The sequence below is a fragment of the Blennius ocellaris genome, assembly GCF_963422515.1.
Source record: "Blennius ocellaris genome assembly, chromosome: 7".
Taxonomy (NCBI): Eukaryota; Metazoa; Chordata; class Actinopteri; order Blenniiformes; family Blenniidae; genus Blennius; species Blennius ocellaris.
In genome coordinates, this window is record NC_137656.1 from 4,944,423 (window position 1) to 4,971,157 (window position 26,735).

The 26,735-nt window shown below is 42.4% G+C and overlaps 1 protein-coding gene across 1 annotated transcript; it reads left to right on the plus strand.

Annotated features, from left to right (window-relative positions):
- On the plus strand, positions 1-26,149 carry gak (cyclin G associated kinase). The gene is made up of 29 exons (XM_080499492.1): positions 1-362; positions 4,462-4,523; positions 5,173-5,232; positions 6,499-6,613; positions 6,878-7,020; positions 7,133-7,258; positions 8,411-8,500; positions 8,592-8,727; positions 9,853-9,965; positions 11,171-11,249; positions 12,656-12,773; positions 15,587-15,636; positions 15,955-16,103; positions 16,191-16,313; positions 16,415-16,548; positions 17,058-17,252; positions 17,908-18,025; positions 18,165-18,244; positions 18,341-18,534; positions 18,714-18,875; positions 18,956-19,122; positions 19,299-19,560; positions 20,526-20,720; positions 20,810-20,947; positions 22,202-22,288; positions 22,376-22,645; positions 22,733-22,881; positions 23,479-23,655; positions 23,727-26,149. The coding sequence occupies exons 1-29, from the start codon at positions 221-223 to the stop codon at positions 23,826-23,828; spliced, it is 3,936 nt and encodes a 1,311-aa protein (XP_080355618.1). The 5' UTR covers positions 1-220; the 3' UTR covers positions 23,829-26,149.
- The last annotated feature ends 586 nt before the right edge of the window (positions 26,150-26,735 follow it).

Consider the following 26,735-nt stretch of genomic DNA (forward strand, 5'->3'; position numbering starts at 1 on the left):
CCTGGTCGGAGTAGCAGCAGCAGCAGGAAGAGGATGTTCACTTCCAGCACAGGAACAACACCATCTCATTAAAAGTTTCCGTAACAGGTTGGCCACAGGCTGCGGTCGTTTCTGGCTCTCCCGCGGGACTTCCACACAGCTCCCCACTCCCTCCCCCCCCCCCCCCGGCCTCCTCCGCCGGCCTCTGGCCGCCTGACTCGGAGCTTCACCCGGTGTAAAAATGTCCCTCTTCCAGTCCGCTCTGGATTTCCTCGCCGGGCCCGGCTCGTCCGGAGCCGCCAGCCGGGACCAGAATGACTTCGTGGGGCAGATCGTCGAGTTGGGTGACATGAAGCTGCGGATCAAGAGGGTGATCGCGGAAGGTGAGAAGCAGTTTTGGGATGTTGGTCACGTCTCGGTGGCTAACCCTGCCAGCTAACGGGCTTAGCATACCCGCAGTGGTAACGAGTGAGTCACCGGGTAAACACCGGCTTGATAGCCCGGTTCCGACCCGGTGGAGAACTATTCCATCTGCAGATTGTCAAATGTGGAGATTAGAGACATCAGCGTGTCTTGAAGGAGACTGTCAGTTTAACCTGTTCAGCTGCATTTGACCTGTTTACTCAACAGTTAGCGGCACACCACACAGCAGTTGAGATAAGGTGGAAAACACGAAGATCACTAACAACTTGTCATTTTAGTTTAGAACAACAGACTTGTGCGAACTCTTTTTTTTTTAATAAAGAATATATTAATTTCAATAAATGAAAAAAATTCGTCTTTAAAGTAAAGCCGATCAAGGCAAGGCGAATGTGATTATATAGCATCGTTGAAATACAAGTCTTCTAAAAGAGATTAAGTAATATCTATTGTTTATTAGAAAACCTGAGCAAATGCTAGAAATCCCGAATTTCTATGAAGCGTTTGTCAGCAGTCCTCATGTGTTCAGGATGTTTGTTCTCCAGGTGAGCAGTGTAGGAACTAAAAGCTGCGTCACTTTGTTTCTCCTCAATCTGAGAACTGAATGGTCTCTGGTCTACATGCAGACCCCCGAGGTCCTCAGGAAGAGGTTTGTAAAGTTGTCCCAGAGTCGGAAGAGACAAGGTGAAGCAGCTTTTTTATTTTTCCTGCACTCACCTGTGGCACAAACTTCCACCTGACACATTCCCTTACTTTAAATCAGCATTTAAAACACTATTATTCACTCGGGCAACAATAGATTTGACTTGTTTTATAACTTTCCTTATTTTAATTTCCATGCCTTTCTTAATCTCTTTTGCTTCAATTGGTTTCTTTCATTTCCCTGTAAAGCACTGTGAATTATTTAAAGAATTTCCCCCAGGGCTTAATAAAGTGACTCTGATTGCATTGTGTCTGAATGGTGCTATAGAAATTAACATGCCTTGCATTTTACTGCACAAACGAAGCGTTAGAAATGCATCAGTTGTGAAGTTTAGGTTGCTTCAGTAATCGCCTTCAGCTCATCTGGATTTGGTCCTCATCATTTTCTGCAGTTTTGAGTAATATCACTGATGCAGCCCTGAGGAGTTTTGACTTGGCAAGTTGGCATATTTGCTGGAAGCCCTGTTTCAGAAGGGAAAGAACAGCATTTCCATGCAGATAGTCAGCAGACAGAGGCAGGAAGTGCTTTTCTGACTGTTGTACTTTACATTGGACTTGGAGCACATTGGATTTGGGGCCTCTACATTCTTCTTGAACTGTGAATTCAAACTAAAATACAACTTTCATGTGTAAAGAGGACTTTAGAGCACCGTGCAATAGTCCAGATCTTTTTTTAGTTTTTTTCTGTCCTGGTGGATTCATGAGTAACTGAGATGGGAGATATTGCGCTTCGCAGGGAAAAATGCACACAAGTCCTGTCAAATTGGGGTCTTCCCACTGGGATAGTGGGAGGTTTCTCGAAGTGCTCAAAAGGTGGGATGAATACAATCAGCACAAAAAAAAGTGTTTCTCCTCTAATTTTTGCTCATATTAAAGTGAATAAGAATTGTGCCTGCAAAGCTTTAAAACGGAGGTGTCAAACACAGTTTAATATGGGGCCATAATCACCCTAAAATTTCAACTTTGACATTTTTCAATGTTGTGGCACTGAGTATATGTGATGAAAATGTCTATTTTTGCTAAAAAAAAATAACCATATATCTCAATATAACTACTACTATCTCAATATAAAGCGCATGTCCAAAAAACATGTTGTATAGCTTGTTGCATTATGCATGTTTTTACAAAAAAACTGTATTCTCACCATTTGGAGCTCTTCGAATGCAACATCTCCTCCCAGCCTATTTGTTATGCTGCTGACAAGTTGTGACAGATGATTATTCACACTTTTCAAACTTATGACTCATCCTCAGGTATTCAGTCTGCACTGCATTTTAGCAGAGAAAAAAAGAATATTCCTTTCAATATAGTTATCCTGACGCTGCAGAAAAAAAGATACCATATTCACCTTAAAGCGCCGTTTGAGTTTCCTTTATTAATGATAATATTCATGTCACACCGCTCAGACACAAAGCTTTCACGTAAATGAGAAAAGATTAAATGTGTTTTAAAAAAAACAACAACCCCAGAAACAAATTATTAAAAGTGATTTAAAAAAATACTTAAAACAAATTAAGAGAGTTGGCATTGGGAAAAAAATGGAAATATGAATTCATCTTCTGTCATGTTTCATCACACGGTATTAAAAGCCAGCATTGGAACTGGAAGGCTAATTAAAAGCAAAGACATAAAGAAGCATTGCCATCATTAAAAAAAAAAAAAAAAGAAATTCAATTTAAATACCTTCTAAATGAGTTTGTGCAGGCTGTCGGAGCATAATAACAAAATGCTGCTTCAACACACTTTTCATATTTAGTAATGTTGAGCATTTGGACAGGTCTGAGGCTGATATGCTTATATGCCAAAATAATTCCTGCTAAATATGAAAAGTAATGGGAATGGTCAAACTGAAGAAATCTAATCTATAGCTCTTGCTTTTTTGATGGCTGCACAATATATTGCAAATTTAATGCTGTCAATACATCAACATGCACAATATGCATTATTGCAAAAGACTGACAACTGTGGTTAAGTCCCTGTTAAACGACAACCTTTTCAAGTGAAAACAAAACTTTTGTGGCATGGCTCACGTCACACAACAACGATACCCCGAGCCCATGAAAATAATATTTTTTTGAAAAGGCCTCGACTCCGTCTATATGGAAACGGGGTAAAATGCAACTTTTTGAGCACACTGCTACTGCACATGCGGTAGTAAACAATTCTTGTGCGAGTAGATGTACACAAACAAGGTTTTCCTCCAGAGTGTCATGACTCCCAGTCCAGATTCTCATGGGACTTGGTAGTTTTCCAGTTGGAGCACTGTTATTTGAAAAAAACTTAAATGTGCAATTATATAACCGACATAGTCTACTTAAGTTTGTGAATTTATCACAAATTGTGCTTCTTTGTATGTTTTATTTGCAGAAAAGAAGGTATTCGGATGGATTTAGTTTTGTGCTTGAACATGGATAAACTTTATTTATACATGCATATCATCAAGAATTGTGTTACAGGACCAAAACACATTATTATGACAAGCTATGACCATCTCACTGTCCAGGTTTACTTTGATCAAATGATCATGGCTTCTATTGAAGTAACATTAAGAAATTCATAAATGACCAAATATGTCTGTTTTCCCCTTTTTAACATTAATATGTGGGGGAAAACTTGATGACATTCATTTTTTTCCCCCCTGCAAACTTGCTTTAGGGCGCAAAAACCTACTTTTGCAAATCAGTGCTGGTGGTTTAACGTGATAATCATCTTGGATCATGTTTCTTCCATGTTTATTCAAAGATGTGGTTGAGTTCAGATGTTTGGACTGTAAATCAGTCTGGAAAGCCATTCCGGGTGGTTTCTCATGGACTGCCTCAAACCTTTTCGGGTTTCATTCCCTGTTTTTTCCTCCGCCAAACAAAGGAGGACATGTGATCCTCCTCTCTCAGAAGCGGTCACTGAATCTCAGGAACTGGTTGGTTTGCTCAGGGTTTCTCCCCCCGTGTTTGTTCAGTGTCAGCTCAGGGCTTAAGAATGCAGTGAGAGTTTAAAGACACCTTGAATCTCAGTCACGGTCGATAAATCAGGACTCTGTTAATGACGGACGCCACTCGCATGCTGGTTAAGCTTCTCTTCGTGATGAAACTGTCAGTGATCAGAGCTTCAAGGAGGCTTTCCTTTCCGTTATTGATTTACCTGTTGCTATGGTAACCATGCCTCCCATTATCCTCTATGTGGGGTTAAAATTGTCACGAACTTTCTTCCATGAAATTTATACAAACGTTGCTCAAGAATATAAATACAGAACAATTACTCCTAGTCGTAATATGTATTGTTGAGCTGCGACATGGTCTTTATGATAATTCTGGTAAAGAAGTGTTAATGACACAGGTTTTCTTCCTTTTTTGGTTTTTCCAGGTGGATTTGCCTTCGTGTATGAAGCCCAAGATGTGAATAGTGGTAAAGACTATGCCTTGAAGGTAAGAGGACTAGAAAAACTCATAAATTGTACATAAACTGAATGGATTGTACATTAAAGCCCATGTATCGATCATTTGTGCTTATACTGGCTCCACATTCCTCTATAAAGGCACAGTTTTCACCAATAGAGCATAAACAATCTGTTTTAACGCCCATCTCAAATAAAAGTGGAGCACTGTAAATGTGTACAGTCAAACCTATGCTTAAAGTACAACACGGCTCCCTGTCCACACGTGTGTGAGCCGAAGCTTCTGTCTGTTGTTCTTGCTTTGTTTTTATCCTTGATCCTCTAATTTTTCAGTTTGCGCTTGTTTGTGGTTCTTTACAAATTCTCACACAACAGTTATTTCTAATGGCACAGGTTTATATCGTCTGAATGCGCTCCTGGTTTCACGGCAGCATGTTTCTCTTGCCACTTTGTTTCAACTGTTCAGTTGGTTATTGTAGTAATTTTAAAACTCCCAAGACAGTTCGCATAAATTCCCGTTATGTATTGAATCACAAAGGATTGTGCATCCAAGGTCTGTGCTTTAACAGCAACTAAATTCGGAGAAGTGGATTTAAAATCAAGAGTTATAGATGAATTGTCTGTTGACCTGATTGCAGAAGAAACTGACGCTATGTTAACGTGGCCGTTTTCTGTTGCAGAGGCTGCTGTCCAATGAGGAAGAGAAGAGCAAGGAAATCATACAGGAAGTCTGCTTCATGGTATCCTTAATCTGTCCTGCTTTCTCTTTAAACATCATGAATAAGCATTTCTGTTGCAAAGTGAATACGTTGGATGACTTCAAGGGCACGCAAACAAAAACTAACGCTTGTGTTATGGTGTTTAAATCCATAATAACCCCGAATTTTCATAAACACTTGCTGCTGTGTATTGTTTCCTCATGTCCTCTAAAGCGCGTCATTCAGAAATCCCTTTCAAAGCCTTCGATTGTGCTTTCAAAGAAGCAACGAGCAGGACAGATAATTACTAATCCTGAAAGACTTCCATTCATACGTCTGTGCCGGGATGAAAAACATTATTTGGGCTGCGTTCACACGGCTGGTGCAGGTCCTCTTGTCTGGACTGAACCGAAAATCCTCAACAAAAGTAAAACACTGCTGTTATGATACCCCATTCATTAGTTTTCCATCATAATTACATCATTGCAGATTGTGAATATCGCGATCTATCTTTGGGAGTAAATGCCTGGTGTGTTTGTGCAGACCTGTTTTATTGTCCTGACCGGCAGGCAACTGGCATTGTTCCTGTGCTGGATTCCACCGGTCGAGATAAATCCTGAATGGAACCAGAATAAAATAGGAACCGGTTTTCTACCTCTTGTGTCCCGATCTAAAAACAGTCAATTCATTTCATCAACAACAAACTATGCTGGAGCATTCCGAGTATAAAATGTGATTTTTGTTTTTAATAAACATAGGAAATAGTGTTTTCACGTGAGACCAGATTATAAAATTTGAAAGAAAACAACTAAATATCCACAGAAAACATAGGTTGGGACTGAGGCCCTATTTGCACAACATCACTCCGAAGTGAAAACGGAAAACTTTTGTTCCTTTATGGGCGTTCGTTTCCATGACAATGGTGCTCGGAACGACTACACAACTTTTTGTAAATGCCCTGACTCGGGTCTTGGTGCAGGTGGGGTCAAAATGCTACTTTTTAGAAAATGCTACCACTGCACAAGTAGATAGTTCTGCTCATGCGTGAGTAGAACAACAACAATAGTAGCATCCAGAGTGTATTGCGTGCGTGTGCATGGTTTCATTACGAAAACAAACAACAGCACCAACTCGTGGCCTGACATGCCAACTGCACCATGTTCTGTAAACATCTCATTCCGAGGGGCTTTAATGTATAAGAATGCAACAAGACCAAAAAAACAAAAACAACTGTCCGGTCTGCAAACCATGATCCTAATGATGGTAGTTTGTATTAGTTTTCTCCTCCTTGACTGACTCGTGTCACAGAAAAAGCTGTCTGGTCACCCCAACATGGTCCAGTTCTGTTCGGCCGCCTCCATCAGTAAGGAAGAGTCCGACACGGGACAGGCCGAGTTCCTCATCCTCACCGAGCTGTGCAAAGGTAACGGCGCCGCCGTCTCTTCTGAATCGGCACACACCCATTCATGACATCCAGGAAACCTGCAAGTGTTTCTACAACTTCTCAAGACTGGGTGATGAAAGTTCCCTGTCTGTGGCTTTCGTCTTTCCTGCACTACTTCCGCTTTGCGCAGTTCCGATGAGGTCTTTTGTCAATCAGCACATTTTCAGCCTTCTTAGGAAACACCGACGACAAAGCGTGACGCACATTGACCTCCCGCGTTTGTATCGCCGTCTCTTTCTCCAGGTCAGCTGGTGGACTTTATAAAGCGAGTGGAGCAGAGGGCTCCGCTGTCGTGCGACACCGTGCTGAAGATCCTCTACCAGGCGTGCCGCGCCGTGCAGCACATGCACAAGCAGAAGCCTCCGATCATACACAGAGACCTCAAGGTGTGTCGATCGTAAACGGGAAGGGCCTCGGCGAGGCTTCGTCTCGCACCCTTTTGGGAAGGCGGCGTCGCCGATGGCTCACTGACCCGCAGCGTCCTCCCGTGTGTTGCAGATTGAGAACCTCTTGATTAGTAACCAGGGCACCATCAAGCTGTGTGACTTTGGCAGCTCCACCACAGTGTCTCATTACCCCGACTACAGCTGGTCTGCACAGAAGAGGTCCATGGTGGAGGACGAGGTACGTGCACGCATGCAAACATCAAACATATCCACACACTTCCATTTTTAGACATTCAGACTGTATATTCAAGGCTATTACAGAATACACTGTATATTGGTTGATAGTTTCATCTACTTGATGACTGAATTTTCATTCAGAGTTCGTAAAAGAAAAATTTAATTTGAGTACTTAAATCACCCCCCCCCCAAAAAAAAAAATCGTAATATTATTCGTCCTATTTCTATTGTGAGGTTTTAAATATTTTGACTATGCAAATTAAGCCCTATATTTAGATTTTGTGTTTATTTTGAACACGAATAAAACAAAATAATTAGAATGAAAAGTATATCAAACTTGAAAAATAAATAAACATGACAGAAAATAATAAGAGGAAACATGAGAAAATCCAGTCGGAATGATGTTTTCATGATGTGTTGTAAACGCTGGTGGATTTGTCCATTAATCAGATCTTCCAATCAGCATCAACAAACAGAATAGTTTGTCATAGAAACATAGAAATTCAGTCCTTTATAGTGAAAAAAACTATGTTTCTTTCCTTATTTGCTTTAATTGTAATTTGAATCGCACCATTTCACCCTCTTATAATAATCTGAGTTGAAAATATCTGTAAAAATAAACTGTTTCATGCTTAAATTTTCAAATCTCTCTCGCTGCCCTTCTTTTCTCAGGATTCATTTCATTAATTTTAATTGGATGGAAAATCTCATTCTCATCTCTTTTTTTTTTTTCCTTCTGTGAATGAGTCAATCAGTTTAAAAGGAGAATAAAAGGCAATAGGAAGTCACAGTGGAGCAGGACTAACTGGGACAATGTGGCGTTGGACAGAAACCAGAAACTTCCGATTGAATAAACCAGGAAACACTGATCAATCAGGTTCATTATATTCATCAGACGTTGGCCTCGACACGGATGACCTCACTATTCAGGACACCAGGGATCCTCATTTATGAAGCTAATGACCTGCATGTCTGCCCAGCAGATGTTTTCGCCTCACAATAGAATAGATGAAGCTTTTTGTACGATTTAAAGTGGAAAAAAACTATTTTCTGTTGTCAGAACAAAAATGTAATATATAACTTTGGTTTTAGCTTTGAAGCTAAATTCCAGATTTTGCACACTTCTGACTGTTGCTGGATATGTTGTTTGTAGATCACAAGGAACACCACACCAGCGTACAGAACGCCAGAGATGATCGATCTCTACTCCAACTTCCCCATCAATGAGAAGCAAGACATTTGGGTCAGTGCCTCCAGTTTTTTTAATTTTTTTTTATTACCGTATTTATCTCGCTCTGTTCTCACAATGAATTGTTCCTTGTTCTTCCCTGCAGGCCCTTGGATGCATCTTGTACCTGCTGTGTTTTAAGCAGCATCCGTTCGAGGAGGGAGCCAAGCTGCAGATCGTCAATGGGAAATATTCCATTCCTCAGAATGACGTCAAGTACACTGTGTATCACAACCTCATACGTACGTACCGACGACCAGCCAGACAGGCAGCCAGCGTTTGGTGAATAACAGCTCAGACCTGAAGGAACAGGCTCCTTCTTTTTTTTTTTCTTTCTTTCTTTTTTGCTGTGGTGATCGTAGTAAAGCAGGTTTCTGCTATATTTCAACACAATCTGTGATTCCCCCCCCCCAACTTGGACAAATCGCCAGTCTACAAATGGTCACATACACTCTCACCTATCCAAACATTCAGATTCAATAATGTATATTTTAAGATCGTGGGAGGACACTGAATCCACCACACGCCTGAATTTACTTTCTATTTTACCTGCAAACAATAAAGTCACTATCCATGAGGCAATTCTCAGTTCATACCCAAATTCAATGTCACATTCATATTTCTGTGCAATTGGAACAGAGAGTTTCACTTTTATACAGATAAAGTCCCAACATCAAAAACATCCAAACTCGGGAGAAATCATTCAGAAAAAAAATGAACATGACTCCCATATTTTTGCCGCGAGGTGGCAGTATTGCAATTTATCCTCAACTATTTCTGAAAAAAAATAATAAATTATGGTTTCTGCTCATTGGAACAAATGTATCAGTGTCTGCTATATTGGATGACGACCCCATTGGAATCTAGTGTATTTACTTCTATTGATTCCTTCGAATTCGATTTGTGAGAAACGGCAGATATTTATGGTCCGGCGTGCTCTCATACATAGTTTTTTCACTCTCTGACTTTAAGTTTAGTGTTTATTTACTTATTTTTAATATATTGTATGTTGGCCACACCCCGTTTCAACTAAGTTGTTTTACTAGTCACGTAACAACTTGGGCCATTCGAATGAATATGCCAGCGATCCATCCACGACTTATTTTTGATAAGCAAACTTCACAAAACCTGCGAAAAAACAGCTTTTAATACATTTAGATGTTTGTGTTATTGTGTTACTGGCTGCAGTTGGTAATTTTTTAGGATTGTTTAATGCTACTTCAGTCATGCAATATTCTATTTATACCAATATGGACTTTATTCCATTGAAAAAGGTCCAAATGTTTCCATCATTGGCAGTTTTTTGTTTACACATTCTTGTTTGTTCCACACCTCGCCCCTCCCCCCATTCTTTCTCCCTCTTCCAGGCTCCATGCTGAAGATGAACCCAGAGGAGCGCCTGTCTATCACAGAGTTGGTCAACCAGCTCCAGGAGATAGCAGCAGCACGCAACGTCAACCCCAAGTCGCCCATCACTGAGGTAAATGTTCCTAACTGCTGTTTAAAAAAAAAAAAAAAAAAAAAATTGACTTTCCTTAAGGTCAACTACATGATATCCTGGTGGTGTCATGTTAGTAGATTTTTCTTTGATTGGAAGGGTCGGTCGCTTCTTCCGCTGTGTTGTGTACGCTCCCACACAAAAGAAAGCCTGTAGTCTCCTTTCCAGGCTCCTCTCCTCCCAGCTGGGTTGCCTTTAGTGGTGCCAAAGAGATGGAAGGGAAGCCACCACAAGGGCAGAGGGGCTCAGCTGGTGTCACCGTAAAAGCCGTCATTTGAAAATCCAGTCCAAAATAGCCGACGGGATAGGGTTGAAGATTGGATTGTTTTAAAGTGGAAACTCATTCGGCTCAGAGTGGTGTCCGACCACTTGGGCAGCCGCAGCCTCTTAACGGTCCCAAATCCCGAAATCCTGCTACTTATCACTAAATCCTCACTCATAGTTGTGATTTATATAAAGCTGATTTCGGGTGTCAGAAATCTGCAATTGTTAGAGGTGTCTGGTCAGCTGGAAGCGCTCCATTGATTGACAGAGCGGTAAAGGTAAATCTGGTTTCTACCATCTATAATGTATGCACATTAAAAAGAAAATATGGGGAATAGAGGCACAAGAGTTTACTGCATCTTCACAACTTTTTTTTGACGGAATCCGAGTCCTGATAAGGCCGGTAAGTATGTGCGAAGTGAAGGCAGATTTGACTCATCTGATTAGGGTTAAGGAGGGGTTTCCCTGCTGGACGTAAGGAGATTACAGTACTCTTCCTCCGCCCCACATATGGAGAAGCAGCCTGTGAGATGGAGCAGAGAGGAGAGGCAGCTGTGGCTGTTAGATCGACTCAGATCTGCTGATATGCAACCAGAAACTCTCTTATCCTGCGGAAACTTAAACTATTTTGGATTTTCTGTTGATCCTTTCTGCACCCACTAAAGGAATTCTGGATAAAGCTTTTTTTTTTTTCTTTTTTCTTTTCGTGCCTGCGTCCGATTTTGTCCTTGCTGTGAAGAAACATTTTGTACTTTTAATAGATTTGTTGGATTTTCAACCACAATCTTCTGAATATTTCTCCACTCGGTCCTCACCCGCCTTGTATCTTCTCCCAGTTCAGAGTTGTTCCGAGTTTTCTTTTAACAATGTTGACTACGTACTACTGCTGGCGTCCCGTTTTTGACGGCTATGAATGTCTGCAGCTGCTGGAGCAGAACGGAGGCTTTGGAAACAGCCCTGTGCAGCCGCCCATGCAGATCCACAACATCCACAACAATGCAGGTAAGAAACAAACCAACCCAGATTCCTCCATTTAAATGATATTGTTTCCTCTCTAGGTTTGAGACAGTGTTAGGATTTTGAATATATTCGTAGTTTGTTTAGGTGTTACCACTTTATGAGTGTAATCGAACTTCAACTCGGTGGGAAAACAGAACACATGCATGTGCACATGGTTTCACAGAGTTTACAGTCATTTCTTGCAGATGTAATTAAACATTAACCATAATGTTTGTGTAACAATTTGTGTAATTAAAACCATTGCATTGGCTCAATAAGTTTAAATGTACCTGACATTACCTGTTTGATACATGGTAAAAATCATATTGGCATTTAATATATAATTGATGCTCCTTACCAAAAAGCCATGCATGGCGAGTGCTACTAAATGCTAAGCTATTGCAATGAGCATTGTGGGTGTTTTGAATTTTTTTTTATTTTATCTTTTACGGGTTTTAGCGTAAACAAGCATGTTTGCACATGCAGTGAGTGATAATAATGACATTTATTGGACTTGATGTGCTGCCTTTGTAATATCTGTTGTTCCATTTAGAACTATGTTGCATTCTCACAAGCTATTTTTGTCCCAATTAAAAAAAAAAAAAAAAAAAAAAAAGATTTGATTTATCGTATAATAATAAATGTTTGTGAAAGTTAGTTTTAGGTGAGAAGAAATGTTAGAAATAATCCTCTCGCTTTTGCTTTTAATGATCTTTTTGAGAAACTGGGAAATTAAACTCTCCTATATTATCTGATAATTGTTGCGTATGGGGATTGTTGAATGATTTGATTGGATTGTTAATTTCTTATAAGCTGAGAGTCAGTTGGCTGCGATTGTGTCAAAGAAGACTCCTCAGAGGGCATGTTGAATGAGGCAGTACGGAACAGATTTACCAACCAGCAGTGTGACTGAGGTTTTAACAACCCAAATAACTCTTTCCTTGTTGGAATAATCCTAATTTGATTAACAAGGCTGAAAAAGGATGGTGATTGCTGAGTACCATATCTCTCTACGTTTACTTTATATGGTCGTGTATAAATTCCCTCACGCACGCACACAGAAGCTGTCTGCTGTCCATTAAGAGGATTTCCGCCCTGCCAGTCAACCATCTGTCGTAAAGCAGAGCATCTTTGCTCTTTCCCCTCGAGGAGCATCTCTTGACGCGTGTTGTTGTGTGTCAACATGAAGTAACGCCAGCAGATTTCAGCCGAGGTATAATATACATATAGTGGAGAATATGAAAACCTCGGGGATGCTGGGTTAGCAAACATAAAATGCAAACTCTCCCCAATCAGGGAGGACAATCCTCAAAAGGTTAATTGACCTGCTGCTTCTTCATGATCGACTTTGTTGTTGTGAATTTATTTTGGTTCCTGTTTTGTTTGTTTTTTTTTATCAACGCCAGCAGGTGTGTACGATCCAGATCAGACAGGGAGCGGTCTTCTGGATATCTTAAGAGGGGGAACCGAGCGCTTCCTGACCAACATAAAGGACACTTCCTCCAAGGTCATCCAGTCAGTAGCAAAGTAAGAAGCAGTTGGATTTCTTCATTTTTTTCAAAATCGGTCAATGAAAGTTGTGATTTCTTTTCCTGTTTTTCTTTGCTGTTCCGTGGCGACTCATAGGGAAGCTTGTAATCCACGATGATGATAAACCAGTTTCCTCCCACTTTCCTCCAGGGAACTGTTTAGTACAGGTCTCTGCAGTGATGATGTGATGCGCAGGCGGCAAAATGGAGAAAAATTGTAAATAAGTACATTTGTGTCTCCCAAGCTGGGTTTTTTTTTACCTTTTTGGCAGACGACGTGCAACTTACTGTCTACCCAGCTTCTCACTACGCATATGGCGAGGTGTAATGAAACTGCAACAACCTACAAAGAAAACCATGTGAAAGGAACTATTTTCTTTTGTGTTTGGGTTTTTACTGATGACAACCTGCTGCACAGTTTGGAATACACCTCATGTAAACACGCAGCTCAGACGACGCTAATTGACGCTTGAAGAAAACAAATAAAATATCAATTTCTTTCCTTTTTTTTGGGGGTCAAACTTGTTACAAAATGTTTATAGTTTGTTGTAGACTGCAGGACTTGATATAAAGGAATTGTTGAATATTTTTGGGACAACTCCTTCTCCGACACCCCGATATACATGCACGAGGAACATTCTGTTACTCATTTGTCTAAAATGTGGCGTCCTTCTGATTTCAGTCTGCTCGCGAGACTGACGGACTGAGAATGACCGTCAATATTTTCGACGGGCTGAGAATCAGCAATGTGTTCCTCCAATTGTCGCGATCCCACACGTCTGATGTTTCATTTGGTTTTCTTCTGTCATCCGTTTTTGCTCCATCTGTTTGCTGGTTTGGTTTATTGTTTTGTTTGTTGTTTCTTTTCTCTGTTCCCCCACCCCCTCCCCCCTCCCCCCGCCCATGGTCCCACTATGTGTGCATCACCTAGCAGCCCAAGGTAAATCCGGGTCGGTGACGTGCGTCGGCTCGTGTGTGTTTTTCATGGCGTGTGTTTGTTTGAGAGGAGGCGTGAAAAGAGAGACATGTCCCCGGCTTTCTACTGTGCTGTGTCCTGTCATCACAGCTTGCTGATCCTAACCTCACACAGCGGATAATTCAGTCGTATGATTGCAGAGAGTGACATGGCGAGAGTGTTTTTTTTTTTTTTTATTGAGACCTGCTGATAATCAATGAAAGTATTAGGCTTAAAATTAGTCATTTTATACATTAAACCTCAGGCGATGGGTTTTCGTGAGGTTAGCTTTGGATTTAAAAGACTATCGGGGCCAAAAAAGATTTTTAAATTGTATTTTTTTTGTTTACATGTTTTGTACAAACTGATCAATTTTGTACAAGATATTGTATATGAAGAATTCTCTCCATACCGTCGTCGTCTAATTACTGGAGCACTTTTCTTTCACAAGACATTATTTTTAACTTTCCCCAGTAACCATTTGCTGAAATTAGAGCACATTTACCTCTGTAATTCCCGTTCTCTTTAGCTTTATTTCAAGCTTTTGTTGCCACATAAATAAATCATCAATTTGTACTTGCTATCTTTTTCTGAGGAGTTCATATAAAAAAAAAAAATTAACCCATAACCTTTAGTGTATGAAAATATATACGGTACTGGGATATATAATAGGCACGAACAAGGAAAAGTCTTCATGGAGAAATTGAGTCATCGTTTAAACAATGTTTTTAAGGGAAAAAGCCCAGTTTTTAGGTGTCCGTTAACACGACAGCGATGCTGGGAGTCGTTGAAAACACAACTTTTCGCTCCCAAGATGAAACTTTTTGAAATTGCTGTAACTCAGTCTTCGTGGGAACGCAACTTTTCTAAAGTGCTGCTGCTGCGCATGTGCACCACGTCATAGTAAATAGTTCTTCTGCACATACTTGCATAGATGAACAATAACAACAACGTTTGCCTCCAGAGTTTGTAGTTTTATAGTTGAGTAGCAATTCAAGTTGGTCCGTCCATATGACTGTCCGTTTATAGCTTTTTCACAAAATGTGTGTGAAGAGTTAAATGAGCATCATTCATACGTGATTTATAAATCTTTTGTTAGTTGAATTAGCTTTAACCAGCTTCATAAATATGTTCAAGATACAGTTAATCCGTGTCAGGATTCACTGTCCGTGATATGTTGGTTTGAATGAATGAATGAATAGTTCAAATATGGCTCCACTGCTTACTTAATAATCACCTCTGCTACATTTACGTCTTAACCAGCGTCTCTTGTTCGCCCTAATCCCATCCAGAGAAAACTGAATCATCAGCATAGAGAGTGAACTTTCTTTGCTTGGCCTCCTTTGTTTGTCTTCACTAAATTTTAACAAACTGCAGGTATTTTATTTTATTTTTTGTATTTTTTTGTCATTGCTCTTGATTTTTGCCATTTGTATTCAATGAAGCTTGATTTTTGCATTGGTTAATTAAAAATAAGTGTTTCCAGTCGACGACAAGCATCTGCCGGATGTTTGCACTGTTTTTACAACTCAGCAGGAAGCATGAATATTCTCGTATGATAGCATCCCGTCACATGTAGTGAAAGACGCAACCGAAGCTTAAGTCCGATTTCTCGATCAGCATCTTCAAATGAAGATGATATTCACTTGTCATTGGCAGATTTTTGGACTTACTACAAGCTCAAACTGCTTGTAATATGTCTACTTTAAACTGTGTGTGGTGTCTTAGCTTAGGCAGCTTTAATTGTACTATAGTTTTCTAGTTTCTCCTGTAGCTAGTTCATTAATCCCCCGAAAATGAGTTGAACCGTTTTATTAGTGTGTGTGTAATAACACCTTTTTTCACCTCTTCCGCAGCTATGCCAAGGGAGACCTTGATATTTCATACATCACCTCCAGAATAGCAGGTATGAAGGAAACCCTCCACAAAAACGCTTTTAATCGTTCGATCAACTTGTCTTTTTCTTTATGCAAAGCAGAAATCTGAATCTCAAGGCACAATGATGAGTAGAGCAGATATTCATATACAGTTCATCAACATTGTCGATGAATGGCATAAAAGTAGTAGCAATAAAGAAAAACATTTATTACGGCAATAAAAGGTCTCTCATTCTTTTGTATGAGGTTTAAAAGATGAATTTCTTCAAGCCTTGTAGGTATTCAATAGTACAAAATCTCAATAGTGCCTTAAAATGTAAATATAAACGAGTGACGTGTGCTTGTAGTCATGCCTTTCCCAGCTGAGGGGGTGGAGTCGGCCATAAAGAACAACATTGAGGACGTGCGTCTGTTCCTGGACTCGCGCCACGCCGGCCACTACGCCGTCTACAACCTCTCCAAGCGGTCGTACAGGCCCTCCCGATTCCACAACAGGGTAAGACGAGAAGGAGAAACGTGTCGGTTTGAGAAATACGACTCCCGATTAAATTGTTAATCGACTTCCAAATCTGCGTCTGTGCAGGTGTCTGAGTGTAACTGGCAGGTCCGCCGCGCTCCGAACCTGCGCAGCCTCTATAGCGTGTGTAAAAACATGCACCTCTGGCTCAAACAGGACCAGAGGAACATCTGTATCGTCCACTGTCTGGTGAGTCAGCCGCTCTTCGCCGTGTCTTTCGGGAAAGGGGAAACCCAGAAGGATCATCACCCTCGTTTTGTTTTGTTTCCCCCCCCCCCCTCTCTGTGTAGGATGGCCGAGCAGCCTCAGCGGTGGCGGTTTGCTCCTTCCTGTGCTTCTGCCGTCTCTTCACAACCGCCGAGGCCGCCGTCTACATGTTCTCCATGAAACGCTTCCCACCAGGCATAGCACCGTCACACAAAAGGTACTACACTTGTAGTAAGGCAGGGCAGGGCAGGTTCAGCCCAATTTCATAGTAATCTTTAAATTTCAACGTTTTTCCTTCAATCAAGTGTCAATAAAAGTGTCAGTCAACCAGAGTTCTGCAGCCACATGTGGCTCTTTAGCCTCTCTGTAGTGGCTCCCTGAAGCTTTCGCAAAATTTTACGTGAATGAATGTTTTGTCTTATTTTTATTGTATGTACACGCCAGAGCCATTTTCAAAAAGGACTCATCTCTTGGCTCAAAGAGGCTTTAAAAAAGGTACAATAACGGGAGATAAAAGGACAAAACCACAAAAAATGGGAATAATTGTAGAAGAAAAAATGTCTTTAAAATGAAAGAATCACGCAAGACCATCTCAAAACAGTTAAAACGGCTAAAAATGTCCAAATTTGATTTGGTGGAAAGTGACAAATGGTTCTTTTGCTGATTAAAGTTGGAGATTTCTGTCTTAAACTATGAGTGTATTCAAATGCTGCCTTTTGTTGCCAGGTACATCGAGTACATGTGTGACATGATGGCCGACGAGCCCATCATCCCCCACAGTAAGCCCGTGACCATCCACTCCATCATCATGACGCCGGTGCCACTCTTCAACAAGCAGCGAAACGGCTGCCGGCCGTTCTGCGAGGTCTACGTGGGAGACGAGCGGGTGCTCACCACGTCACAGGAGTACGACAAGATGAAGTGAGCATTCACACACGGTGACGGGCACTTTCAGACGACGTTTCCATTTCCAGCCATTGATATTCAACTGAGAGCTGTTTTGCACTGAGAAGCTCGTGTGAGTAATGTCTATGATTGGACCGCCGTACTGAAGAAATCCTACAGTCGTCTGCAAAGCTCTAATCTGCTGTTTTGTTACCATCATAAATGATCCAGGAGTTCTGTTTTGGAGAAGTACACTTGTCCTGACAGTGGTGACAGGAAAGGAATAACCTGATCATCGTCCCATGAAAACTTGACAAATACAATTTCCCGTCTGAGAGAATTCACACAACTCCTGCGGACATTGAGTTACAGGCAGAGGATATGTAAACACATCTTTTTGTGGCGTTTGTTCCCTTTTCTGACACGCAAGATTTAGCGACTTCCTGAAGTCATCCCAAAGCACAGGAACTCCAGCTTATCTGGCAAATGGCAAGAAGCGACTTAAAATAAAGAAGTTGTTTGCATGGATTAAGAAAAAGAGCTTGAAACTTATTTATCTTACTGGTATGATGCAGATTTGTTGTGAAAAGTCACAGTTTTCACAACTATCTGGTTTACAAAAAGGCTCCTTATTGAAAATGATCTAAAAAGCAATTTTGTTTTGTTTATGTATCATGTTCTGTCTTTTCAGGGATTTTAAGATCGAAGACGGGAGAGCAGAGATTCCCCTGAACGTGACGGTTCAGGGAGACGTGCTGGTCGTGATCTATCACGCTAGATCTACGCTGGGCGGACGTCTCCAGGCAAAGGTATGGACACATAGATGAACTTTAGTTTTTGTTGTTTGTCTAAAATACTTTAAATCTGCATCAGTTAGTTTTGGAGGACATCGTAGAAGAAGAAGAAGAAGAAATCCAAACTAATCCATCCATTGAAAATCTGTTCCAGATGGCGTCTATGAAAATGTTCCAGATCCAGTTCCACACAGGCTTCGTGCCGAGAAATGCCACCACGGTCAAATTCGCCAAGTATGGCTACAGTGCTTACCATTTATTAAATTTTTTTTTGTTTGACCCAACACTTTTCTAACTTCCTCGTCCTGATGTTACTTCGTCCCCTTCCAGGTATGATTTGGACGCCTGCGACATCCAAGAAAAGTACCCGGATCTGTTCCAGGTCAACCTGGACATCGAGGTGGAGCCCCGAGACCGACCCAGCGCCAAGAGCCCGCCGTGGGAGGGCTTCCAAACCAAGGGCCTCAACCCCAAAATCCTCTTCTCCTCTCGTGACGAACAGCAGGAGATTCTCAGTAAATTTGGTAGGTGGCTTTAATCCAGAAGTGAAGTCCAAGTGTAAAACCAAAACTGTGGTCGCATCCATTTATAGTGCTCGGAGACACTGAAAACATTACTTTTTGAAAACACTGTGAGCCTGTCGCTATGGGAATGGGAGGAATGCAACTTTTTGAAAATGCTCCGACTCTGTCCATCATAACAGGAAAGCCGGAGTTGCCTCGTCAGCCGGGTTCTTCTGCATTTTACGACTCGGAGTCGCCCCAGGCTGCTCAGACCCCAGAAGGGTCCACGGCCACCGAAGCAGAGTCTCCCATGAGTAGCGACACCAACGCCAGCAACTTCTTCCAAACACTGGATTGGGAAGGTATTGTACCTGCGCTTCTCGTCGTCAAGTCGGCCTCAGCACATCCGACTTCTGACTTCCACTGCTTCTGGTTTCGGTAGACGTTCGGAGCCATCAGGATCCCTCCGACAGCCAAGAAGGAGGATCCACCAATGACCTGGAAGACCTGAGTGACCAGTCAGAAGGAGAGTCCTGCTCCTATTCTGCCCCCAGTGGGGAGCCGCTGTCCCGGGACACCAGTGAACCCTTGTTCGATGCCGACTTTCAGGTGTGCTTCCTTTGAAATTCTTACAATGTGCTTGGTGGTTTGGCGGGGCAGATTAGTGCCTCTTGTGGGCCCCTATGTTTGACACACCTGATCTAAATACATTCGAAACACTTGTTTTGTTTATTTTTTGCCTCCATTAACTTGTGGATTGTCCCGGTGTCCCTGCCTCTCCCCAGACCTCCCCCCCTCCAGCCCAGGAGTCTCCCTTAGGCGACACAGCCGACCTCTTGGGGTTGAACTCTGACCCTGAACCTCCTTCCATGTCCTCCACTTCGTCCTCCGCCCCTCCACAGGGGGAGCAGGGAGGACTGAAAGCTTCCTCCAGCAACAGCGACCTCCTCAACGATCTCTTCTCGCCTCCTGCTGGTCAGTCGGGTGCAGTACAGGACGACCTGTTCTTCAGCGGTCCCACCGGCACGGCCACCCCAGAATCCAAACGTAAGATTTGATAAAAGCCGATCACATCACAAGAATTACACAGTTCTCACGATTGGGCGGAGATGTCAACGACTCGATACGAACTAATAAAGGTCTCCTTCAAATATGTTCAAGGAACCATGTATGAGCCTGATATGAGTCTGCTTGTGTCGACTGAAGCAACTGGGCGGGCATGAAATAAATTCTTCCATGATATAAATTAGGAATTGAAACAATATAGATTAAAAAAGGTGCTTCCACTCCACCCTGTCGAGGAGTTCTCTGCATCCAGTACGATAATCACTTCAGGAGAGCTTGAACTCGTTGAGTTAATGATGTTCTGGCACTTCCTCGTATTGTGGAAAGAATATAACCTGTTTGATCAGTTAGTATTATGCTTGATGGGACCCGTTGTGAGCCAACAGTGAGCCAAGATCTTGGATATGATCTTCAAGTCGACATGTAAAATCCTTTGAAGAACCAGTTTTGTGCGGAGTTCTGCCTGCATGCCGAGATTTGCAAGTAATTAGAACCAGCATGTTGTTCAAATGGAGAAATGGTTTAGTCATGATGGAAATACTCTAAACCTGAGAGTGGCTGTGCAGGCTTCTCAGACTTCATAGTCATTTTGGTTGTTGTGTGTTGCATATTTGTAATATCTTTATTGTGAATCGTTACAGAGGGGAAGACTACATCAGTTCAAGCTTCCTTCTGCTTCCCTTTCAATCATTACTTTGGAAATGTTTGTTCTGCCAAGACAATAAATGTTAAAGCATTTGATTCAGGCATAATCACAAATAAAGTGAGGAGCAGGTTAGACGTTCACAATGTAATGCTGAGACGTTGGAAAATAATATGGCCACAAGGTGGCGTAGTGGTTCGTGTTCTCAAGGCTCCAGCACATCCAGAGTGCAACATTAAGTGAATCAATGAGTCTGACATGTGATGAGATTTATTTTTCCTTTTTTCTTTTTTCTGTTCTGCAGCCATGAGCGACTTCTTCGATCCATTCGGGATGGGCTCAGGTTCTGGCGTCGGCTCCAGCGTGGGGTCATCCCGCCAGGCCTCGGGACCGGACCTGTTCGGGGACCTGCTGGGTTCGGACGGCTCGGCCACCAGCGGGTTCAATTCAGCTGCGAGTAACCCCGCCCCGGCCTCCAACAGCAGCCTCTTCAACCTCGGTGAGTCACGCCGCCGCTCTGGAGTGACATCTTGTCACATGTTTGTATAAACCCTGCAATTTGACCTCTGCTCATACTGTTTGTAACAGATAAGCTCGTGAATGACACCCCAAAGATGACGTCTTCGGCCAGCCAGCCGGACCTGCTGGGCGGGTGGGACAGCTGGGCAGCCGGCTCCACGGCCGGCCTCAGCTCCGCCTCTGGAAAGCCCAGCTATACGAGCACAGGTAGCGGGAGGAGTGGCGTATAAGTCGCACACCTGCATGACACTGGAGCACTTGACACCTTGGTAACATCGATATTAGGCCGAATTATGAGGTCATTTCAAACCCACCTTTTAAATTTTTATTATTTAAACATGTGAATTTGTTTTTCTTCTGCTTTGTACTTCCAAATGCCAGCTCTCTTTCTCTTCTCCTAAATGTACTGATGGCGAGACTGGACCATATTATTGTATTTCCCCTGTTATAGGATTGTCTGTAGTTTCCCAGATTGGAAGTAATTGTCAAGTTTATGGATTTTGTCAATGTTTCCCGATTATACAGTGCTTGTGTCTTCTGGTACTTTGCAATAATGAAGTGAAATATTTCATCCAAAACAAATCACTGGACTCACCGTGCCTTTCATGTGGAAACTTCCCGTCTGCCTGGATATCCTCTGTACAACTTGACTGAGCTTCCATAAATAATCAACATATTGTCCGTTGAGCATCAAGCCAGATGAAAACCCGAGTATTGTCTGAATTCCCCGAGCGCGCTGCGCCTCGCTGAAGCAACACGACACGTGATCATGGAGTCGCAAGTTGTTCGTCACATCGATTTTCCCTTTTTCCTTTCACTGGTATTTGGGAGAACAAAGACGTGAAACTCGACTGTTCTTATTGACGATTTTCACTTTATTTGAACATTTTCAAACTAAACTTTCAGTTTCCAAAAAGGGTGAGGGATGAAATCCAAAACGTGGTTCTATTTTTATCCTTTAAATCAAAGATTTTCAGCTCATATTTACCTCTGATCAATCCAACTGGTTTCCATTATTCGAGTCGCTGGTGGGTGTTTGAGAAACACTTTTGATTAAAAAAATTAGCTTTCTGTTCTGAGTGACAAACATTTTCTATATTTTGGCATTTTCTGCACTTCTATAACTTATTTTAAAAAGATATAAATATACTGTTTTCCTCAAAAACGAACTCAGTTACAATCCTTGTGAAGTGGGAAATATTGAAGCCATCAGATTCTGCAGCCTTGTTAATCATTTCCAGAGACATGGATCGATCCCACTGTGTTCACCTTTAATGTTGATCAACATTCAAGTCACTGGCAACGATTTGAATTTCACTATCTGGGATTCAAACCATGTTTCGTATTCACATTTTCTGTGAACCCCCCACACACGTCTTTCCTCTGTAGAACAATTCAAGTGTGGAAAATCTTAAAATACGAAGCTGAGAAATGATGCCCGCTGTGTTTGACTGGTTTTAGCTTCTGGTGGCGCCTCCATGTCGAAGGCCAAGTCGCAGACCTTCGACCCGTTTGCTGACCTCGGAAGTCTGAGCGCCAATTTACCAGGTGAGAAACGAGCTCAGACGTCGACACGTTTTGTGATTTTTTTTTTTTTTTGAACGGGAATCGTCTAAAATCAGTGTTTTCTCTCAGGTTCCTCCAGCAGTCAGTTTTCCGGACCTTCCTACAGCTCAAAGGATTCCTCCTCTTCGGCGAAGCCTCAGAATCAGACCTGGCAGGCTGCCAGACCCACCTCAGCCCAGAACAAGCCCTGGATGGCCGGATCGGGTCCCGGATCTTCTGCCAAGACGCCGCCGGCACCTCAGACCGCCGGCGCGCAGTCCTCGAGGCCCAACTACAACCTCAACCTCTCCAGCGTTATCGGGGGCCGGGGGGAGAGGGGAGTCCGCGGGCCTGGGTTCGGTAAGAAGCGAGGTTGTTTTGTTTTGTTGTTTGGTGCGTCTCTTTTTTTGCTTCACACAGTTTGTTTTTTTTCTGGTTGCCACGCAGGCCCGAGGCCGAAGGTGAAGGAGGACGACTTCGAGGAGCTGCTGTCCACTCAGGGTTTTTCATCCAAGATGGACAGGACGGGACCGAGGACCATCGCTGAAATGAGACGGCAGGAGCTCACGAAAGAAATCGACCCTCTTAAACTGCAGGTAACATACACCTGGGTCATGGAGGAGCATCCAGAAAGAGTCTTTCACTCACTGCGATGTTGTTTATATTATTTACACTGCTCATAAATTAATCACTTCTATTGCTTGCTCTCAGCATTGAGACACAACTGACAAAGTGTTGTATTTTCTGGACTGTCAATCACTCTTTCTTTGCCTGTTCTGTTTTGATGATCAAAATATACATTTAAATATTATCTAAGACCACTAGGTGTCACTGTATGGCAACAGAATATTATAATTTCTTCAAGTTGAGCAATTTATCTGTGCTCCATAATTGCATTTTTTTCATATTCTGCTTTTAATCTTCTTTGGCATTCTCAATGTGTCTCATTGACACACTAGTGTGTCTAATTTCGATCAGGGTTGTCCAACATAAGACCCGTGGGGCAAAACCAACCTGCAATTTCTTAAGAGTAGCGAACAAAACACAACTGAGAGCTGAGCTGAGGTATCTGAGAGTTATGGATCTTTTAAAAAAAAGTGTTTTCAGAGTCACGGTGGTTAATATAGTTGTGAAACTCCCGTCACAACATTTGACGAACATGAGAAATGAATCCTCTGCTTTTCCACGCTCAGATCCTGGACTGGATCGAGGGGAAGGAGCGGAACATCCGGGCGCTGCTGTCGACCCTCCACACGGTGCTGTGGGAGGGGGAAACCCGCTGGAAGCCCGCGGGCATGGCCGACCTGGTGACGCCCGAGCAGGTGAAGAAATGCTACCGAAAGGCCGTGCTGGTCGTCCATCCCGATAAGGTAAAGCAGCATTCGGAGCGGATCGTCTACACGTCGGTTGTCTGGTTTTAAACTCTCGTCTCTCTCCGCAGGCGACGGGCCAACCGTACGAACATTACGCCAAGATGATCTTCATGGAGCTGAAAGACGCCTGGTCAGAGTTCGAGAAGCAGGGATCCAAAGCACTGTTCTGAACCCCCCTTCCCCTTCCCCCGGCCCGGATCCCGGCTCGGCTCGGACCGGACCGGACTGCATTTGGCCGAAGCAAAGCGCGGGTCAGAGCGGGCCAGATTGGACAGGACTGAGCCCACATTGGGCCTTACAGACTCTTGAGAGGTGTCCTCTCTTTTCATCCCACCCTCCCCTCCTCCTCCTCCTCACCCCTCCTTTTACGTTCCGTTTCTACCGACCAACAGAAAGCACGGGCCGTAAGAAAGTCTCCGGTTCAATAAACATTATGATGGCTCTCAAACTCACTGCCTACCTGTACGCCCGAGGGAGGAGGACAACGTGACAATCCCGTCGAAAAGAGTGAAACTTTATAAAAAAAAAAAAAAAAAAGAGGAAGAAGAGAATTATTACAATGTCTCAGATCAAAAGAAACAAAAAGTTTAGAGACGGACTTGTTCGCTCTTATGTGCTCCGGCTTCTCTCAAGCTCACGTTTGAAGCACTTTGACGAGCCTCCTGTTAGTCGGCGTTCACGGCTCTTCGACAGTTATGAAAAGCAAAAAAAAAAAAAAAGCTGCGTGACAACAGTGACATACTCCTTTTGATAACTGAAGAAATAGTCTAATGGCTGCTGATGACGCAATACCTTTGGGAACTTTTAACTGCAGTAAAGCCAATAACTGGAAAATGTAGAAATGTACAACTATAAATGACTATGCCTCTGAATATGAGTATTAACTTTGTGTAGAACTATTTTTGATAAGCAAACTGCATAAACGTTGACTGCAGTAGAAAGGATTTTTTTTTTTTAATTGCTATTCCAATTGGTTCAAATATTCGATTGGCGAGTTATTGAGTTAATTGGCTTTTTTACATTTAAAATATCTTCAAATGATTCCGTTATTAGCTTGTTGGCCAGTGTTTGTAGAGAGTAGAGGTGGAGCAGCGCAGGCTGAAGCGCGCTGCGGTGTAAAAATGCCGTTTGAGCTGAGATTTTCAAGTCACGGAAGCTAAAAGTTGTTTGCCCTCAGAGCTTCCGCCGTGCGTTTTGGCACGTGGAGACTTCCTGGAGCATAGGAGGACGAACAAGTCGAGTCTTTCGAGGAGGTTGTTTCGAGCTTCCCGGTTCGCGAGAGATTTGGAGGAGAGTCGTTAAATCCCCCCCCCCCCCCCCCCCCCCCCCCCGGCGTTGAGTCGTGAGGTAGATCCGCTGCCACTGCTTCACCGTTGGGTTTCCCTGCTGAACACTACAAGCTGCTGCTTCCGCTCACACTCCTCAGATCGATGTTCGAAGTGCTCTTTTCAAACGCCGCCTGCTCGATGTAGCGTCGCCGCATGCCCAGCCGTCAGAGAGGGACGGAAGGGGGAGGTGGGGGGGGAGGTTGATCTCGAAGCAGGGTAGTCGTCCCATCTCTTTACTTTTTATCGAAGTGCTTCTTTTCCTCGTAGCAGAGACGGAGAAGAGCTCCTCCGCTGCACTCTGACTGCTTCTCGTCACTTCTTCTGCCTCCCGAGAACATAAAATGGGGGGGGGGGGGGGGGGAAAAAATGAAGGATGATAAAAGAGAATATGGTAGAATCCAGTTTTATCTTCTTCTGTGAAGCTGTTTGCCGCCTCAGTGTGTAAATATGAAGCTACGATCATCCAACAGCTTTTAATGGAATTCGATGAAATCTTAATGCTTTCTTGTCTCCGTTTCCCTCTTTAATTTATATTTTCTGCACTTGATCTGCTTTTCTTTGTCTTTCTCTCTTTTTTTTTTTTTTAATTCCACATTTTACCTCATGGACCAATCGAATCACTCTTTTTCTTTCTTATTTATTATGTTTTTGTTTTGTTTTGCTGGGCAGGGCGTGGGGCTCGAGGGTGACTTGTATTCATGCATATATATGGCACAAATTGAGATTTCCCCATCATACGTAAGTGGAATTTGCCAAGTGCAATCAGGACACTTGTTCCAGCCTCTTTTGTTGCCGTTTTCATTCCAAAGCATTGAATATTAATGCGAATGTGCTTTTACAAATATATATCCTCTCTGTTATGTAGCGTGTGTTTCTTTGTCTCCTCAGTCCTTGAATATGTTGGGGTATTTTTTTTTTTTCCCTTTTTGTTTTTTCTTTTTCTGTCTTATTTTTTTGGTTGAAATTCCAACATGAGGGGCCAGCAAACCTACGTATGAAAAAATAAATAAAATCTAATCGACTGATGCTTGCTATTCAGTTGAAACTTTCCAGTATAACAGACCACACATCGACAGTGTTTACTGTACCAAATGACATCATACTAATATGAATGTAGATTTCAATGCAAAAATGAATAATAAAAAAAAAACATTTTGATCTCAGGTGAGTCCTTTTCTTGTTCTTCAGAACTATAGTTATTAGCCCATGATTAGCTTTTTTTTTTGTTGGTAATGGAAGTTATTCTGTGGTACTTGAGCATCTATCTGTTCTTATACATTGACATCTAGTGGTGCTTGGTGGTACTTACCAGGACATTTTAACAGGTTGCTTTTTAAAAAAAGAGTTGCATGGTAGATTGTCCAGATGATTGTCGTATTTGAGATTTTTCGGGGGGTGACAATGATGCTGCAATCTGTCACAGTGACATCTAGTGGTGCTAGGTGGTACATACATAACATAAAAGTGTAGAAGTTCCCTCTTAATACGAGTTGCTTGACCAGTCAAGCAACTTTAAAAAGGTTATAGTCCAGATAATACGGTAAATGTGTTGCATAATGTTCCAGTCGATCACAATGTAGGAATCTGAATACAGTATGAAAAGTAATCTTGTGCAAGCTGTTTTTTGAGTACACCCTAATAGCAGTGAACCACGCTGCACCATTGCCGTAAAAAATTGTAATCGCATGTTTTAATTACATCGTTGGGTAAATATGCTATGTTTTTCTTCTTCTTTTGGTACTGTGGTTC

Excerpts from the sequence above, each read along its gene's own strand:
- gak (XM_080499492.1), top strand. The coding sequence starts at position 221 with ATGTCCCTCTTCCAGTCCGCTCTGGATTTCCTCGCCGGGCCCGGCTCG. Across the intron at positions 20,721-20,809 it reads CAGCAGCCTCTTCAACCTCG|ATAAGCTCGTGAATGACACC; the intron begins GTGAGTCACGCC and ends TGTTTGTAACAG. Across the intron at positions 20,948-22,201 it reads GCCCAGCTATACGAGCACAG|CTTCTGGTGGCGCCTCCATG; the intron begins GTAGCGGGAGGA and ends GACTGGTTTTAG.